Source organism: Rhinopithecus roxellana, chromosome 6 (assembly GCF_007565055.1).
Source record: "Rhinopithecus roxellana isolate Shanxi Qingling chromosome 6, ASM756505v1, whole genome shotgun sequence".
NCBI classification, from domain to species: domain Eukaryota; kingdom Metazoa; phylum Chordata; class Mammalia; order Primates; family Cercopithecidae; genus Rhinopithecus; species Rhinopithecus roxellana.
The window spans coordinates 125,895,136-125,912,830 of record NC_044554.1 but is presented as its reverse complement, the minus strand read 5'-3'; the positions used below and the strand labels follow the sequence as shown (position 1 = coordinate 125,912,830).

The window sequence follows — 17,695 nt, the reverse complement described above, 5'->3', positions numbered from 1 at the left end:
AGCTAACTTTTGTATTTTTAGTAGAGACAAGTATTCACTATGTTGGGCAGGATGGTCTCGATCTCATCCCAAAGTGCTGGGATTACAGGTGTGAGCCACAGTGCCGGGCCCATTTTTTATTCCTATATCAGCTGAAATGCTGTAAAGAAAATGTCCCCTCATCAATGATTTAGTAACCCTGAAATACAATTCATATAGAAAAGACAGACTAAATGTTTCATTCTTTCATTTACTCACTGGTGAGTTTGTTTACCTAGTATTCTCCATAGGTGGCCAACGAGGTTTTTTATTTGTTTGTTTTCTTCAGTATTGTTATGAACTCATGAATCTATTACTCTTATCAATGTTGTCAGGGTCAAAAGAAGCTTACTCAACTTGGCTTCCAAGTCCTTTGACAAAAACTTTGTAGTGTTTGGTAGCATTTTTGCTTGTTATAATAAAATAATCTCAGTTTATTTTATACATTTCCTGCTCCACACCTACAATCAGTAATTTCTTCTGGGATCCCTGGCTTCCTTGAGTGGAACTTGTATTTGGGGAGCATATCCTGGGCATCAGGAAGGTCACTGCTACTGAACTGGTCACTGTTCCTAGATCTTTTTGTGGTCAGAGCAGTGAATATGTATTCTTTTATATTGAAAGATAATATATGCCATGAGTTCCTATACTTCCCACTCAGATTCAGGATTACTACAGAATTGTACTTAACTGCACGAGTCTGTATCTCCTTCCAACCAAGCTGATAATCTCAGTTCTCAATGACACCAAAATAGTAATTTAACTTATGTTATCATACAAATACAAAGGTCTCAGGGTAACAGTAGAAATGTGACAACCAGCAATATGAGTACTAGAAGTAGTTTAGATCCTTTTTTTTTTTTTTTTGGTAGTTTAAAAAAATCGTTAAAATATATCCTGGTTAGGAATGTATACCAAACATATAGCGTTTTAAAGTCACTTCAAATCATTCTGTAATGAATTTTGCTACCCATTTGAACCACATTAAGGTTGATTCATGTTACTTTAAATTTTTTAGGAATCAATTTTTAAATTTATTTCATTTTCTTTTATAACTATGTAAAATATTTACATGGTTCCAAAATCAAATGTAAAAATAAGGTATATTCAAATAAGCTAGCTATTATTTTTTTCTTTTAGCTTCCCATCTTCCTATAAGTAACTTTTGTGTTTATCCTTTCAACTTCTAAGTATATATTAATATAATTATAAACAATGATAATATACAACATACTATTTGCACTTCTCTCCACTTTGCTTTACTCATTTAAAACGTATCTTAGGGATCACTCCATAATAGTACATAGAAGTTTTCTTCATTTTTTCTTATACCTCAATAATATTACTCCCTTGGGTGGAGGTACCGTACTTTTGATTCACCCAGCACTCTATTGATAGATATTTTTGAGTTGTATTCATTCTTTTGCTATTCAAGTAATCTTTCAATGAATGTCCTTCTGCATATGTCTTCTTTCTTATTTTTGCAGTATATCTTTGGCATAGATTCCTAGAAGTGGAAATCGTTCTGTTAAAACATGTATTATTTTTAGATACTGCTAAATCCTCTTCCATAGTGTTGAGCCATTTTGCATTTCCAATGGCAATGTATGAGAATAGCTCGTTTATTTCGGCCTCATCACAGAGTATGTTGCAAAACTTAGATTTTTGTCAATCTGATAGTTGAAAATATGTTTCTCAACTTGGTTTTAATTTTAATTTCTCTTATAAATAAGGTTGTTATCTTTTCATATAGTTAAAAGCAAATTCTGTCCTCTTGACATGGTTTTTTCCATTAATACCCATGAAGCCGCAAAGAAAATTCTAATTTGTCTTCTATTTCCTGGGTTACTTTTAAATCTTCCTTTTCTAGTTCAATTTCTCCCATTTATTTCCTAAGTATTGCTCTCCCTCCAGATTGCATGTTAGTGTTTCTTTTAAAATCCACTCCTGGGCCAGGTGTGTGGCTCATGCCTGTAATCTCAGCACTTTGGGAGGCCAAGGCGGGCACATCATTTGAGGTCAGGAGTTTGAGACCAGCCTGGCCAACATGGCAAAACCCCATATCAACTAAAAACACAAAAATTAGCCAGGCATGGTGATGTGTGCTGTGGAATCCCAGCTACTAGGGAGGTTGAGGCAGGAGAAACACTTGAACCTGGGAGGCAGAGGCTGCAGTGAGCCAAGATAGTGCCAACTGCACTCCAGCCTGGGTAACAGAGTGAGACCGTGTAAAAAGAAAAATACACTCACTTGCGAAGATCACTGCTATTCTAGTGCATACAGGCTGCTGGGAGGTCTCTCTCTTCTTCTGACTCACATATCAAACTGCCTAATGGAGATCTTGAAATGAGATCTTGAATGCCCCTCCCGGGCACCTTTAGCTCAGCATATGCAAAGCTCTTCCCCAGCATGTTCTTCCCCTGCTGTTCTCCAGTGCAGTGAATGCTACAACTCACCAGCTGCTCAGATCATAAACCTAGGTTATCTGCTGATGACTCCATCTCCTACCTTCCTTCTACCAAATCTATCACCAATTTCTGTGACTTTTATCTCTTAAATGGTCCTAAAATTCATTTATTTCTCTCCATCTCAGACTACTTGTTTAAGTCAACGTTATTTCTTTCCTAGATTACTGCGCCTTCCTTCCAAGTGGTCTCTGCTTTTCTTCTTGCTCTCAAGCATGGACAGAATTACCTTTTATTTTATTTTATTTTGAGATGGAGTCTGGCTCTGTCGCCCAGGCTGGAATGCAGTGGCCCAATCTCGGCTCACTGCAACCTCCGCCTCCCAGGTTCAAGCGATTTTCCTGCCTCAGCCTCCAGAGTAGCTGGGACTACGGACATGTGCCACCATACATGGCTAATTTTTGTATTTTTAGTAGAAATGGGGCTTCACCATATTGGCCAGGCTGGTCTCAAATTCCTGACCTCAAGCGATCCACCCACCTCGGCCTCCCAAAATGCTGGGATTACAGATGTGAGCCACTGCTCCCGGCCAGAATTACCTTTTAAAACATAACATAGGGTCATTTACCAGCTTAAAAACCTCCAACAGCTCAAAATAAAAATAAAAAACCAACCAACGAACCAAACAAAAAAAGAACCCAAGTCCCAAATCATATATTTCCATAGGTACATATGTAAGTAAGTAGATACCACCAAGCTCCAGAACATAGACATGAAACTGATAAAAGTTTGCCTCTGGGAAGGGGACTGAGGTGCAGGCAGTGAAGGGGATGTTGTGGATGGGGTTGGGGTTGGTAGAGGAGGACTGCAGCTTTATCATTATTTGAATTGTTTAAATTTTTTATAATTAGAATATTTTCAAGTATTACCTATATGTTTAAAAACAAGTGAAATAGGCCGGGTGCGGTGGCTCACGCTTGTAATCCCAGCACTTTGGGAGGCTGAGGAGGGCGGGTCACAAGGTCAGGAGATCGAGACCACAGTGAAACCCTGTCTCTACTAAAAATACAAAAAAATTAGCCCGGTATGGTGATGGGTGCCTGTAGTCCCAGCTACTCGGGAGGCTGAGGCAGGAGAATGGCGTGAACCTGGGAGGCAAAGCTTGTAGTGAGCCAAGATCAGGCCACTGCACTCCAGCCTGGGCGACAGAGTGAGACTCTGTCTCAAAAAAATAAATAAATAAAAATGAAAATAAATAAATAAAAATAAAAATAAAAATAAATAAGTAAAATGGACTAGCTCTGGGGCAGACTGGCCTCACCAGAAGGTATATGAATTCCCAGTGCCAGGTTGCCTGGAAGAGGCTTTAGGGACAACTGTTTCCAGGGAATGAAAAACCATCTTCAGCCCTTATAATATATCTGAGAATTTCAGTCAAGATATTCTTACCTTTGTGGTCCACAGTTTGACAGTCCAGTCAAATGATGATGTGACAAACAGGTGAGAAAAGTCGATTGGGCCCACTGCCATGTGGCAGTTAATTCCCGTCACTGGCCCTTGGTGACCTTCAAAGACCTCACCAATACCTGCTTTGCTGTAGGAAAAGCACACATGAGCAGAATTCCAGTGACCTCTGAAAAGCAGTGATTGCTTAAAAAACAAAACAAAACAAAAAACCCCTCAACTCTGCATGATTACTTCTCCATAATTTAGAACAACCACACACCATCTAAATGAAATCATTTTTACAGTTATCCTGAAAGAAATTGTTTGCAAATATGTTACCCTAGTTTCGATTATTTAAAAACAATGTGGGGCAATGTAATCTTTTTAAAATATAGAATTTAATATCAACATTTATTATTTAATTCCTTTTGTGGAATTCCTCAAAGCCTATCATTGTTGATGCAGTTATTTTAATGGAAACAAATACACTTCGGTCTCAGAAGTTTTTATATTTATAAGATTATTTTATTCTTGAGATAGCATTTTGCACATGGTCTGCTCTATCTCCTTTTGGGGAGCCTACTGACTATAAAACTCCATCTATCCTTGAAGAAACAATCTTTTTTTTTTTTTTTGAGGAAATTTCTTAAATTAAGTTAACATAGTTAAAAATGTAACACTTTATGGAAACCCTTGTCACCACAAAATAATGCACATAATTTAAATATAATATGGAGAAAATAATGTTTTCTCTTTACTGAAAACAGAAGAGAGATTTACAAATCCTTTGTAAATTCCATATGGGGAGGTATCTTGTCTTTCTTGTTGCCAAGTGTCTGGCATATAGTAAGTGCTCAAGAAATTTGTTGAATAAGCTAGCTAATAAAAACAGACAAACTGATGTCTCAGTCCTTTTTTAAGAGAGAAGCACGTTTGAGAAATAATGATAGACATTTAAAAAATTACACACCGACAAATATTGCTTATTTAACAAGCTGGTATTATTTGCAGTCCTCTGTTATCACTTAGTATTCTGCATGCAATCATATGCAATTAGGAAGATGTGAGAAAACATACCAAAAATGTTGTATTTAAAATATTCATGTGCACAAGGTAATAAATACGACAAATATGTAGGAATTGTAGAATCCTAATATTATGTCACTAAGAATAAAAATGAGTTCAGTTATTAAAACATTTGGGCTTCTGGAGCACCAATAAATGTCAATGTGCTTAGCAAAATTTGGAATCATGAGCAAAGTGCGGCAGCGCATGTTCCATGTAACAGGCACTCAAAAATTATGCCCAGTGAAACTGCTAACAGCAGTTCCACACATGATCATTTAAATTTGTTCTAATGAACCTGAGGAACTGATCTTTGAAGTGGCCCCTGGTGAGACTCCACTTGCTCTTAACAGCATCCTGAAAGGGTTTATAGGGTGCAAAATGAGGACCTTGTTTAATTTATGGAAGTGGATTTGCACCTTCTCTATGTTAGGTGAAAAATAGCAATCCCCTGCTTCTCCCCCGTAGACCTCTATGACCCATTTAGAATGACTACAAAGCCAATGCCTGCTATGTTACAATTTTACTAAGGTCTGTATTTTATATTTCAGATGGATGGACCAATGTAAAAGCAAAATTAAGCTTGTAAAAAGATTTGTGGTGTGTGCCACAGGGACCCTTCTTTTGAACCAAAGTACATATTCTGATAGTGCTTAAAAAGTACAATAGCCACAGAACAAGAATGTTCATCATGTAAAATGTTATTCACTTTACATGGAAATTATCAATGAATGTATTCTATAGCCTTTGCAGATAATTAAGGACCTAGGTAAAACCATGGGTTAAGTCAACTGAACCTATGCCCTGTTGACTCTAATACACATATAGATAAAGCTGTGACTCCAGGTATGGCCTGTTATACTCTCTATGCCTCTAGTGCCACTTAAGACATTCTACTCATGCTCCAGATGTTTGTGTATTTATCTTTCCCACTGTCATCAGTTTTTTTAAAGAGAGAAACCAGGCTTACATGACATCTGCAGGCCTTGTAGCACCTAACAATGCACTTTGCTCAAAGTAGGCATACAACAAATATATTTATAAATGAATAACTTAATCAAATTTTTTTATGCTTTGATAAAGCTTTAATGTGTGGTTCTAGCCAGCTTTTATGAAGGAGGATCATTGGGAATGGACCATGAGGCATATCTTCCTAAGTCATGTTTGAATCATGTGAGGGGGCAAATACTGCTTGTTTCTATGTGCAGAACAGCAGGGACATCACAGCTTGTATAGTTTGAGTGGAAAAAGTCACACAGCTGAGCCATGGATGCCTGTTATTTCTACAGATCACAGAAACACAGGGATATGAGCTTGGAACAATTTGTGGTTCTTCATTACATCTTAATAGCCTGGGATGAGTGCAAGAGATGAAAAAAAAAAATAAATGGAATAAGAACTACTAAATTAAAACAGAAATTAAGCACCGGTGTGAACTAGTGACCCTTTCAAAAGATGTGAGGTCAACTGTTAAGTTTTGCATGCAATTTTACAATCTAGTCCAAACTATTGGATTCCACTTTATACTGACAACTCTGTCTTCCAGGGGCATTGTGAATCTCTCAGTTAAGGTAGAGTTCTTATCTATCACCTGGGAACTGCATGGTGGTTTGTGTGACTCACTCTGTTCTGACCCCTCTGACTGGGAGGAAGGGTTTTAAGGCGCTTCTCTAGATTGTATGGATTATATTATATATCATTTCTTTATCCCCAATATATATTATTAGCTCCTCACTTGCCATGTCCTAGGTACTGTGCAGGAAATCAAAGATGAAATGGAAATAACGTAGTAAGAGAAAAATGGCAGATGAATGAATAAACTAAAATATGATTAATGCTATTGTAGAAGCATTAAAAAATAAATGAAATTGTCAACTTGACAGCCTATAGTCCTATCCCACTTATTCTACTTTAATTTTCTCCATAGCACTTATCATTCTAAACTATATATTTATTTGCTTATTAGTAGTTTACTCTCAACTAGAATATGAAGTCTAGTTCTGCCTTGTTCTTTAATGTATCCTTTTGATGGTGCCTGGCACATGGTAGGTTCTTAGTAAATATTCCTTGGAAGAGTGAATGAATAAAAGAAATGAAAATTCTATGGGACTTAAAAGTGGGAGTGGTTTTCTTTGCCCAAGAGTCAGGAAAGGTTTCACATGGAATGATCTCTGTGCTGACTCTTGAATGATGAGGAGGAATTAACCAGGCCAAGAAGGGAGAAATGCTAGACCTGGTAAAAGAAGTTGAGTATACAAACTCAATGAGGCAAGGAGGGATAAGAAATATTTGGGGATTGTTATCTCTGATGGGCACATGTCTAGACCCTGAAGGTATGCAGAGATGCTGGGAAGGTGCAAGTTGTCTGTTATGATATGCTCAGAAGCTTCAGCTGTTTTCCCTCAAGGCAGTGTGAACCACCATAGACTTATGAATAGCTAATGACCAGAGCAGATGTAGCTCTTTAAGATAATGAAGACTTGAAGTTGTGCTTTCCATTTTTTCAGAGATGTTTACTCATAATGTAAGGTGGTTAAAATCCAGAATGTGATAACAGACTTTCGGAAATGAAGAACATGTCATCAGTAAGGAAACAGAAAATCACCTTCCATGACGACAAGCCGTGTAGACTGTACCTTCCTCGCTGCCAACCACGAAGTTATTGACGTCTCCTGTTGGGAAAGCCATTCCGGTAACAGCGACAGACTTGGACTTATTGTACACCAGCTCCATGCTCTCCTACCAAAACATGGTGTGGTTACATTTCCATCTGTCAACTCCTTGCCATGCCAAAGATAGCACGGAAAAATCATTTGGCTAAATCATCTGTTTGCTTTTCACACAGCGTTACAAAAGACCCCGGCTGTGCCAGAAACCATGCTTTACTGCCCCTGACATTCATGCTTCTGTGGATCTCTGGTTTCAGGCCGGCTGGATTTCATCAGCATGTGCTGCTGCTTCTTAAGTCAGGCAGAGATGACAGGTGAGAATTTTGAAACTAATGGTGCAGAAACTAAAGATAATACTGTAATGGTTACACTTGTCAGCTCCAGGCTTTAATAAAACACACAATACCCTTGTATTTACAAACATTTTCAAAATCAATTGTTCGTGAGAATACACATGTATTAATATCAGATGTACTAAGCACATTTGTCAAAGCAGGAGTATGTGTCCTCCATGGACTAAAACCAGAAAGTTGTCACTCAGGTCATAAAAACCAGATTTCAACAGGGACTAGATTTCATGCAGGGCAGCCATTGGGTGAATAGGCTATAAGCCTGAAAAGAACAATATTTAAATACATATTTAAAATAGCAAATGGAAGTCTTTCTTTTATATAATATGATTTTTAATTGAGAATTAAAGATTCCTAATCTTAAAAGATATACTGCTGAATTAAGTTTAATGACAGAAAAGAATAATCAATTATAACTAATATCCCTGAGTATTTCTGGCTATTTACATCAAATAGCCTATTTTGTGTGTCTGAAATAATTTTTTAAAAAATCATTCTGAGGTATCATATCATTATAGTTGCTTGAGAGTTTAGTCTTTCTTGTGCAAATGAACGACCATTTTGGCCAAGGAGTCCATTAAATTGAAAGCGCAAGCTAACAGTCTAAGCAGCACAGACAAATTCTGATCCTGTGACGTGTTCAGTTTGTGATATCCATGCATAGGGAGCACATCAGCAACTGGGATAAGGGAGAGGATGCTGTGACTATGTCATACAGAAAACTGGATCATCCAGTGATCTGCTTCACCACTAAAATTAGCAACAAGGAAGAAAAGTCCCTTTACCCATTTGTGAGAGAGGAAAACCAGGACAACTGTTAGATGCCCCTATTCTTCCCTGCCATCCATGCAAACCATGTCATGAAATCCTCCATCTTTGTAGAGACACAGGAGTCTGTGAGCATGCTAAAACTAATACAAATGGACTTAGAACCAACATACGACTGGTTTTAACCTAAACAAATACGTGTAATGAGCAAAATGGGCAATTAAAAATTCCTAAATAGAGGGTTTGCTCTTATGTCTGTTTATAATCTCCAGGCTTTTAAAAGAAAACAAAACATTGCTGAGAATTTTAAGACAAAGCCATAAAATACTAATCCCTCCAGGCCTCTATAATGTTAAAGATCAGCAAAAATAGAGGAACTTCAATTGTAAGCCGCTTATTAGCACTCTCTCTTTTCTCTTCCTAAAATTATTTTTTAAAACTTAGTATTCTTTACATCTGTATTTTGTGGAAACTTAAAGGAGGTTGGTTCTTCACAGTTTCCATATTTCCTTTTGTACATGTGTATGTGTGTGTGTATAATAAAACAATTATTATTTTTTGAAGAGACAAAGTCTCACTCTGTCACCCAGACTGGAGTGCAGTGGTGTGATAATAGTTCACTGCAACCTCAAACTCCTGGGCTCAAGCAATCCTCCTGCCTGACCCTCCCAAGGAACTTGGACTACAGACATATGCTACCACACCCAGCTAATTTTTTAAGTTTTGGTAGAAAAACTAAAGTTGTGTTGCCTAGGCTGGTCTTGAACTCCTAGGCTCAAATGATTCTCCCACCTCGGCCTCCCAAAGTGCTGGGATTACAAGCGTGAAGCACCGTGCCCTGTCTCCTTATGTACATTTTGAAACTTTAACTTCTTCTAAAATTGTGTGACAGACATTCTAGGGTTTTTATCCTGGGAAAGAATACGGGAGTGTTAACATTGAGAATTATTTCCTAGATATCGTTTTGCAGTTTTCTTCATGTTTCCTTACATTTTGGTCAAAGGCTACAATGACTTCTTCTCTGTTGTTTTTGGCTGCAGGATAGTGAATACTGTTTTTTCACACAAAGAAATATGGAAAAGTGTGTGTGTATGTGTTCATGTGTGTATGCGTATGTCTTGTGTGTTTGTCTACATACGCATATCTTGCAAGTTGCATTTAGTTGCCTCCCTTTGACAGCTTCTCCCACTTCTATTCCTTTGTTTGGTTCCCATTGTTGCAATCAGTATTGGTTTGCAGACTTGGGAACTTTTTCATTTTTGACTTCTCATTTACTGAGCGAGGAATGACAGGAGCCATACTAACAAATATTCCAGAGGGGAAAACAGATGGTTTGATAAATTCTTCATAGACACAGGCTGTTGTCTAGGCTATGGACACAAGCAAGGGCTTGGATTTCTGTTTTGCTGGGTTACCTTCCCTCCAATGCAAGTACCCATAAGGGATTGCTCTGCTGAGCTCCAACCTCGTTTGCATCTATTCAACAATGCTGTAGGGTAAGTACAATTCATACCATAGGTAACTTCCATAATTACTATGATTTAGAATGGATTATTTCATTTTCACTTGAAACTGACCTAAGGATTAATGTATTACAATAATTACATGATTTGTGGTAAAGGAAATGGGTTTTGGCTTCAAGAGAAGATTGCTGAAAGCAAGCCCTAGTCTTTCAAGTGCATCCATTGGTTTTAGCTCCTCTAGGATGTGAGGGTTTGGCTTTTAGGAACTATGTTCCATTAAGTAGGTATCTCTTTTAACCAGGATGGTGTTATGTGTAGGGAAAAACAAACCCACCTGTGGAGTTGAGAGCATGTCCAGGCTCCAGGAACACATTTTGCCATCAGTAGAGACAGTGATGAGGTTATGAGCATTCTGGGTCCCAACAACATTTACACAGTACACGGGATGCTGCAAAAACACAAACAAGGAAGATCAGACACAGATCCAAGAGGAAATGCTTACATTTGAGTGTCAAACACATTACTCTAAAACAAGGATTAAAGAGTGACATACTCCTACTATAATACAAGCATCAGGTCATTTGCTGCTTTTCATTTGAACCTGATTTCTTTCTAAAAGCTCTGGCAGCAACACATAATAGTGAAAATATTTACAAAGCTTCACCTTGTTCAGTCAGAATGCAATGCAGTGGAACAGAAGGAAGCTAGAACAAATGAGTTTTGATGGGGCAAAGGCAATGCAGGGAAGTGAATTTGGATTACTGAATTTGGATTACTTGAACAAGTCTCCACTGCATAGTTTGGCTTCTAAGCTCAACAAGAGTGATGGAAAAAGACAGTCTTCAAAAGGGTAGAACTACTGACTTTTGGAAGGAATATATGTTACTAAATCTGGAGTTTAATGCTTTATAGTCACAATGCCAAACACTTGTTAACATTCTTTATACAAAGTGGTTAATATTCATACCATTTTAATCTGGGGAAGAGATACTGGTGGTGAGATTATTGGCACAGTGTACCTAGTGAGATAAAATTAGCTTCTTTTATGTTACTACAAGATCTAGGATAATAATACATTTATTTTTCAAAATACCATTTGCAGTAGTATAGAGGCTTAGATTTGGCCGGGGCATTGAGAAACGTCATGTATACATCCCGGGAACCATACAGAAGATGCTATAACCCTCTGTCATAGTCTTGTGGGTTATCCCACTCTGCAGAATTCTAAACGGTAGGGTAAAATCATTTGCAGCTGTGTATTAGACACTAAATGGAAGGTTACCATGAGCAGAACCTACAGCAATTTGGGTTAGATTTCAGGCAGTTCAGCCATCAGTGGCCAAACCACACTTACTTGGTGCTTCTTTGTGTAAATAGCTGACAGTATAAGTCTTACCCTTGATGAGTTACTGTCCATAATACCTAGCCACAACTACAATGAAACAATATTTAATATTGGAAAGTTGATATTGTGTAAAGGATGGTTCCCAAACTATTATTATCATATAAACTGCTGGTCAGAAGGAGTGGTAATAATTATCTAATGTAGCTACTCATCTGCCTCAACCAAGAGGTCGTTCAAAGTCTGCTTAAACACCTTCCTTAAAGGGCAGCCAATTTTCGCAGTATCTTGGGGGAATTTTTTCTTCCACTAATGGGGATAAAGAAAGTTCAGGAGATACTTTCATTGCAGTGCCCTCTGAGACCAAACTAATCAAGTCAAAACAGTATAACTTTTTGAATATTTATAGACAGTTGTTCCCTATTACTCCTCTCCCTGCCAAATCTTTTCTTACCCAGACTATCACTAATTCCTTCATCTGTTCCTTGGGTACCTGGTTTTCAAAACCTTCCCTATCCTGGTGAATCTCTTTTGAAAATGCTGTATTTTGTCTGAGTTCCCCTTCCAGTGAGGTTCTGAGAATCAAACAGAACTGTCTACCTATAATCTGACCAGCAGAATATAGAAATCTGGGTAGCACTGAATTATCACTTTCATGTGATAAAAAATATGCCTGCATTTAATGCATGCTAAGATTACATCTGCTTTTTTGACAATTATATCACCTAGTTCCCCTATGTCGATGGACAGTCAGCTAAGTCCCTATGTCTTTCACACCATGTCCCTACTGAAACTTCCAAATGAATCAGCCTTAGTGGATCTGCACAGTGGTAAGTACAGCAGAGATCTGAAGCTAAATGTTATCCCAATCAATTCTCTAAGTATCAGGAGGGCTGATTGGTTGTGGGATTGTAGGCAATGCTCTTTCCCACGTCTCTGGTGCATGTAGAGCCTGAGGCAGCGTATTATCAAGCCCGGAGCCACACAGCACGCTAACCTCTGTGTGGAAATCCAATGGAAGATTGGATGTAACAAATTTTCACCTGAAAATGGTACAGACTTAGTAAAACTGAAGAATGGGAAGGCAGGGTCCAAATACTGTTATGAACCTGAAATCCATCTTGCTTTTCAACAGGAGTCCAGTGGGGCTTCTTTGATAACCACTGAGCATCAACACAAATCGTTAAACACTAACAGATTAAGACTCAGAAAGGTCCAGCAGAGAAAGAAAGCAAGTATAGAAGAATAATAGAGCTAGGTGCCTGGAGAAAGAGTGTGTGTGGCAGCCCCTCCCAGGCTTTAATCAGCAGTACTGGCCTGTGCTTCCATGAGTAATAAAACTCAGTTTAAAAGGAAAAAGAGGTGTAATGAAACCAAAACAGAAGCAGACACTGGGGCATGCTTACACACACACACACACACACACACACACACACACACACACACACACACCTCTATCATTAAGGAAGAGAAAAGCTACAGTACACCTAATTTTTCCAGTATAGATGCCAGATTGTTTTTATTTATTTTGGAAATAAACTTACTGTGTGCCTGAAGGATTTTGTTTTACTTATGATTTCCTGTTGTCCCATATGCATATGTGTGGTGGGTGTGAAAGGAAATTAGTGAGTAATCTGTGGTGGGCCTCTTTTTCCTTTTTGATCCTGGTACCAATCAGCCAGCCAATAGTGAAAGTTGAAAGACAGTCACAAAATTAACTGCTCACTTTCAGCTATAGATTAGAAAAAACAAACAAACAAACAAACAAACAAAAAACCCCAAAATAACAACAACAACAACAAAAACACACAGCAAAAGAGAAAGGTGGACAAGTTTTGTTTCTTTTTTTTTTTCTTTCTTTTTTTTTTTCAGAGGAAATCTCCCTCTGTCACCCAGCCTGCAGTGCAGTGCTACAATCTTGGCTCACTGCCACCTCTGCCTCCCGGTTTCAAGCGATTCTTATACCTCAGCCTCCCAAGAAGCTGGGATTACAGGCGTGCACCATCACACCCAGCTACTTTTTGTATTTTTAGTAGGGACAGTGTTTTGCCACGTTGGCCAGCCTGATCTCGAACCCCTGGCCTCAAATCTCGGCCTCCCAAAATGCTGGCAGTAGAGGCGTGAGCCACCATGCCTGGCTTATTTTATTTTCTAATGGAAGTAACATCAGTAAGTTTGATAATAATAGTATTTTAGTTGTGATGATCGCACTCTAAGTTACTTGCAAAAGAAATGTTAATTCTTTGGAAGAGTTCCTGGGTTTGAATTTTCCCCAAAACCTTACTGCTAAATGTTTTAACATTTGGATTTACAACTTCGGAAATTTCAGAAGGTACGTTCAGAAACACACCAGCCATCCAAACAGGGCCAAGACATGGTTTCACAGTACTTTGCCAAACACCTGCATCAAGCCCACCTTCTCCGGGCCACAATTTTCTGTTATTAGTTGGGGGAAATGGGGTAGGCAAGAGCAATTTCCCAAGATTCCCAAGAACTAGTTTCACATGCATGTGTCTTTGGCCCCAGTCAATCAGAATTGGGGCTGACTTGGTATTTGTCATTTCCCATTGATAATCTTACAAGAGTGGGAGAATTTTCCTCCTCATGGACTTAGCTAAACAGCTGGCAGTCCTTTTTCACGCCAGAGTGCTTTTGAGGCCAGCATATGAAACAAATGCGGCAAACGCATTAAGGAAATGGAAAACAAGAGTAGAGCTGTATCCTTGGGCATAATTTGGGCATTTCAGAGAAAGAACATCAGTTACCCTGAGTGTCAAGGTAGCAAGGATTGATGGAGACATGCCTGTCTTCTCATTCCTCTGAACAATTGCTGTACACACCTGTCATTCTCTTAAAGGAAATGACAGAGTAGTTGTCTTATGAACACTTATACTGAACCTCTTCTACTAAATTATGGGTAATGGTTTTGAGATGTTGACTTTTAACCCCAAGGATTATATTGTCACTGTAGACTTTATGCTGAGACTTACACTACACATTCCAGAATTTAAAGTCAAAGTACTCTCTCAAATCACAAATGGAAAAGGCCTGTTGGCAAACGTCCCGTATATCATCCCTTGACGTGAAATCCTCACTCTTCAGGATCTATTTGAAAATACATGTTTCTACCTTATAATGTAAATGCATAGGGTTTCTTTGGGAAAACAATTCCACAGATGCCTCGTCCAAGGTTCCTCTTCACTGGTGGCCTTTGGGAGAGCCAAGGAGATCCTCCCTACATCCTAGCACATGTAGGTTATTAAGAGACATACCTAAAGCCAGTGATTCCTTCATGTACTTTTTATTCAATTTTTAGTTGGTCAGGATTCAATCATAATAAAATAGATCCTCCCAACTTGGCATTACTGAAAACATCCATACTTTTTGAGTAGAGTTATTTTCTCTTTCAGGGCCTGGTGGCTCACAGGGATATGGCAAAAATTTGCATTACCGTGTGTGCAGCAGCTGATAAGGGTGTCCGCTGCACTGGAGTCCTTCGATGACTGCGATTGTCCCAGAGAACAATCTGGCCCGAGTAAGTCCCACCAACCACCAAGTTAGGATGGAAACGGGCAAAGCAGACTGACATCACAGAGGACTGTCAGGGAAAAGGAGAGAGAGAAAGAGATGCACTGTGAAATGGTTGTAGACGGCTTGTTTTTTCCTGAAAACAGTTCATCACATAAACTCAATACATCCTGGAAAACAAAAAGCAATTTAAAGCTGGGACTGTAAAAGTGCATAGTTACTAAGAAATTTTGTACATAGGCACGGGACTTGCTTGGAGAGGCTGACCAATGGTTGCTCCTTGCAATCTGAAATTTGAAGTCCTGTCCATTTTATCAAATAGGCATAAAACCTATCTTAAGTACATCATTGTTTTGTGATCTGTAAAGCTTGCTTTATGAACATTTCTCATTTGTCACATAAAATTGCAACAGAACTAATATTAATTCTCCACTAAAGCCTTTACGAAGCAATTTTTTACTTTGAGAGCATGGCCACATCAAGTTACACAATTTGCAGTGTTGGTAAAGGCAGAGTCATTCTAGCTTCAAGGGCTTTAAGATGAGGTCTTATTTTTGTTTTTGCCTTAATGTAGACTTCCTGGAAGTATACTGACCTCAGACTGATCCGACCGACTCCTCCCAAAATTCCCTCACCTCCCATGGGCATTCTTCCTGACCTTAATTCTGCCCACTGCAGAAAATTCTTAATGTTATTCCTTGCATATTTTAACAAACAACCAGAAATGGATTTCAGTCCAGCTCTGCCATGGTCTGTCATAGTCTGTCACAAATGTGGTTTCTGAAGCCCCACAAAAGACTACTGGGCACTACATTTTGTAGGAAATTACTTAGCTGACATAGAACCATAATGCACTTAAAGTCAGACAAGTTACTGTTCCACATCTACTAAGTCCATTTTGATTCCTACAGTACTTTTCATATTTGCATTTATAAGCTAAAGTAATTGTTTTTAGTCAATACATTTCATGCCTTAATTAAATTAAATGAAGTCACTGAGAACTTACCATGTGTAAAGAAGGCACTGTACCAGGAATGGTAGGAATAAAAGGGTAGTCATTGCCCTCAGCAAATTTGTGCTCTGGGAAAGGGAACTAAAAAACATAGACGCAGATGAACAGATGGGCTACCAGTCCATACGGTGCCTTTGTGGAAAACAGAAAAAGGTATCCTCTGCAGAAACACAGTCATATGGGCAGGTGCACACCTTGGCAAATGGAGAGTAAGATGGATTTTCATCCCTACGTGTCCCTTTGGCTTGACGTTCTTGTGCAGAGCACAACTTGCACGCCCAAGTAGCAGCCCTGAATGTGATACACGCTATGACTAAATTGTAGGAGCATGTGGAGTGTGTGTGTGTGTCTCTGTGTGTGAGGGGGATAGATGGAAGGAGAAGATTTGTTTTAGTTAGGGAGGGGGAGAGGAGGCTGGAAATGGTGACATGGTTGGAAAGACCTCATGGAAGAGGATGAATCACACCTTGAAGTATACATGGAACATTCAAAGACTGGAGAGAAGCAACAGGCATTCCTGAAGGATAGCATAATGAAGGAAAAGGACTAGAGGCAGCAAAACGAGACTTGTGAGCAGCTCATAGTCTTTTTTGACTGGAAAGGGACTTGCATGGAAGAATCAGATAGCAAGAAGTGTGGCTAAGAGATTGCCTGGGCTAGACAGCCGAAAGCCTTGAATGAGATTATTTGGAATTTTTTCTGTGGACAATGGTGAGAAATCACAACTTTTGGAGCAAATGAGTAAGAGGATCCAAGGTCATAACTGATACACCAGCAAAGTAGTAACAACAACAACAAAAAAAAACCCAAACAAAAACCTAAGACCTCTTTTTGACTAGTAAACTAAACATCTATTAAAATAAAACAGAACAAGACAAAAAACAAGAAACCGGCCGGGCGCGGTGGCTCAAGCCTGTATTCCCAGCACTTTGGGAGGCCGAGACGGGCGGATCACAAGGTCAGGAGACCGAGACCATCCTGGCTAACCCGGTGAAACCCCGTCTCTACTAAAAAATACAAAAACACTAGCCGGGCGAGGTGGCGGGCGCCTGTAGTCCCAGCTACTGGGAAGGCTGAGGCAGGAGAATGGCGTAAACCCGGGAGGCGAGCTTGCAGTGAGCCAAGATCCGGTCACTGCACTCCAGCCTGGGCGACAGAGCGAGACTCCGTCTCAAAAAAAAAAAAAAAAAAAAAAAAACAAGAAACCAAACCCAGATCTCCTATCAGCCTAAGGCTTCCTAGTTAGATTCCTAGTTAGAAACAGCCTCAGATACTCTGAGGGAGAATAAAGAATGTAAACTATTTTTCAATGTCATGTTTCTCTACTTTGAATGATTTTCAGTTTCAATTCCTTGAACATGATTCAATGGAGAACATGCTCATGCCCCAGTCTGGTTTTCATAAAGTTCAAGAATAACTCTCAATAATGATACTGAATTAAAGAAAAAGAAAATAATGCTGGTCAGCTTCTTGTTTTACACATCCCACAGAAATGATTCTTAGCTTTCAATTGATGAAATTCTTATGTTGCTGGAGCTGTGTTGGAAATTCTTTTTTAAAGCTTCAGAAAGATTTAAAATTATCCAGGTGGTATCAACAATTGAATTTACCAAAGCTCAAATCAATATG

At 38.9% G+C, this 17,695-nt stretch overlaps 1 protein-coding gene across 3 annotated transcripts in view; it reads right to left on the bottom strand.

Annotated features, from left to right (window-relative positions):
• Window positions 1–17,695, bottom strand: part of DYNC1I1 (dynein cytoplasmic 1 intermediate chain 1) — a 342,413-nt gene that overhangs the window by 75,811 nt on the left and 248,907 nt on the right. For all 3 annotated transcript variants that reach the window (XM_030933183.1, XM_010356265.1, XM_010356267.2), the window contains 4 exons: window positions 14,978–15,124; window positions 10,519–10,632; window positions 7,540–7,673; window positions 3,873–4,017 (listed from right to left, as the gene is read on the bottom strand). In XM_030933183.1, the coding sequence (XP_030789043.1) occupies window positions 3,873–4,017; window positions 7,540–7,673; window positions 10,519–10,632; window positions 14,978–15,124 (540 nt within the window). The remainder of the gene's footprint in view (window positions 1–3,872; window positions 4,018–7,539; window positions 7,674–10,518; window positions 10,633–14,977; window positions 15,125–17,695) is intronic.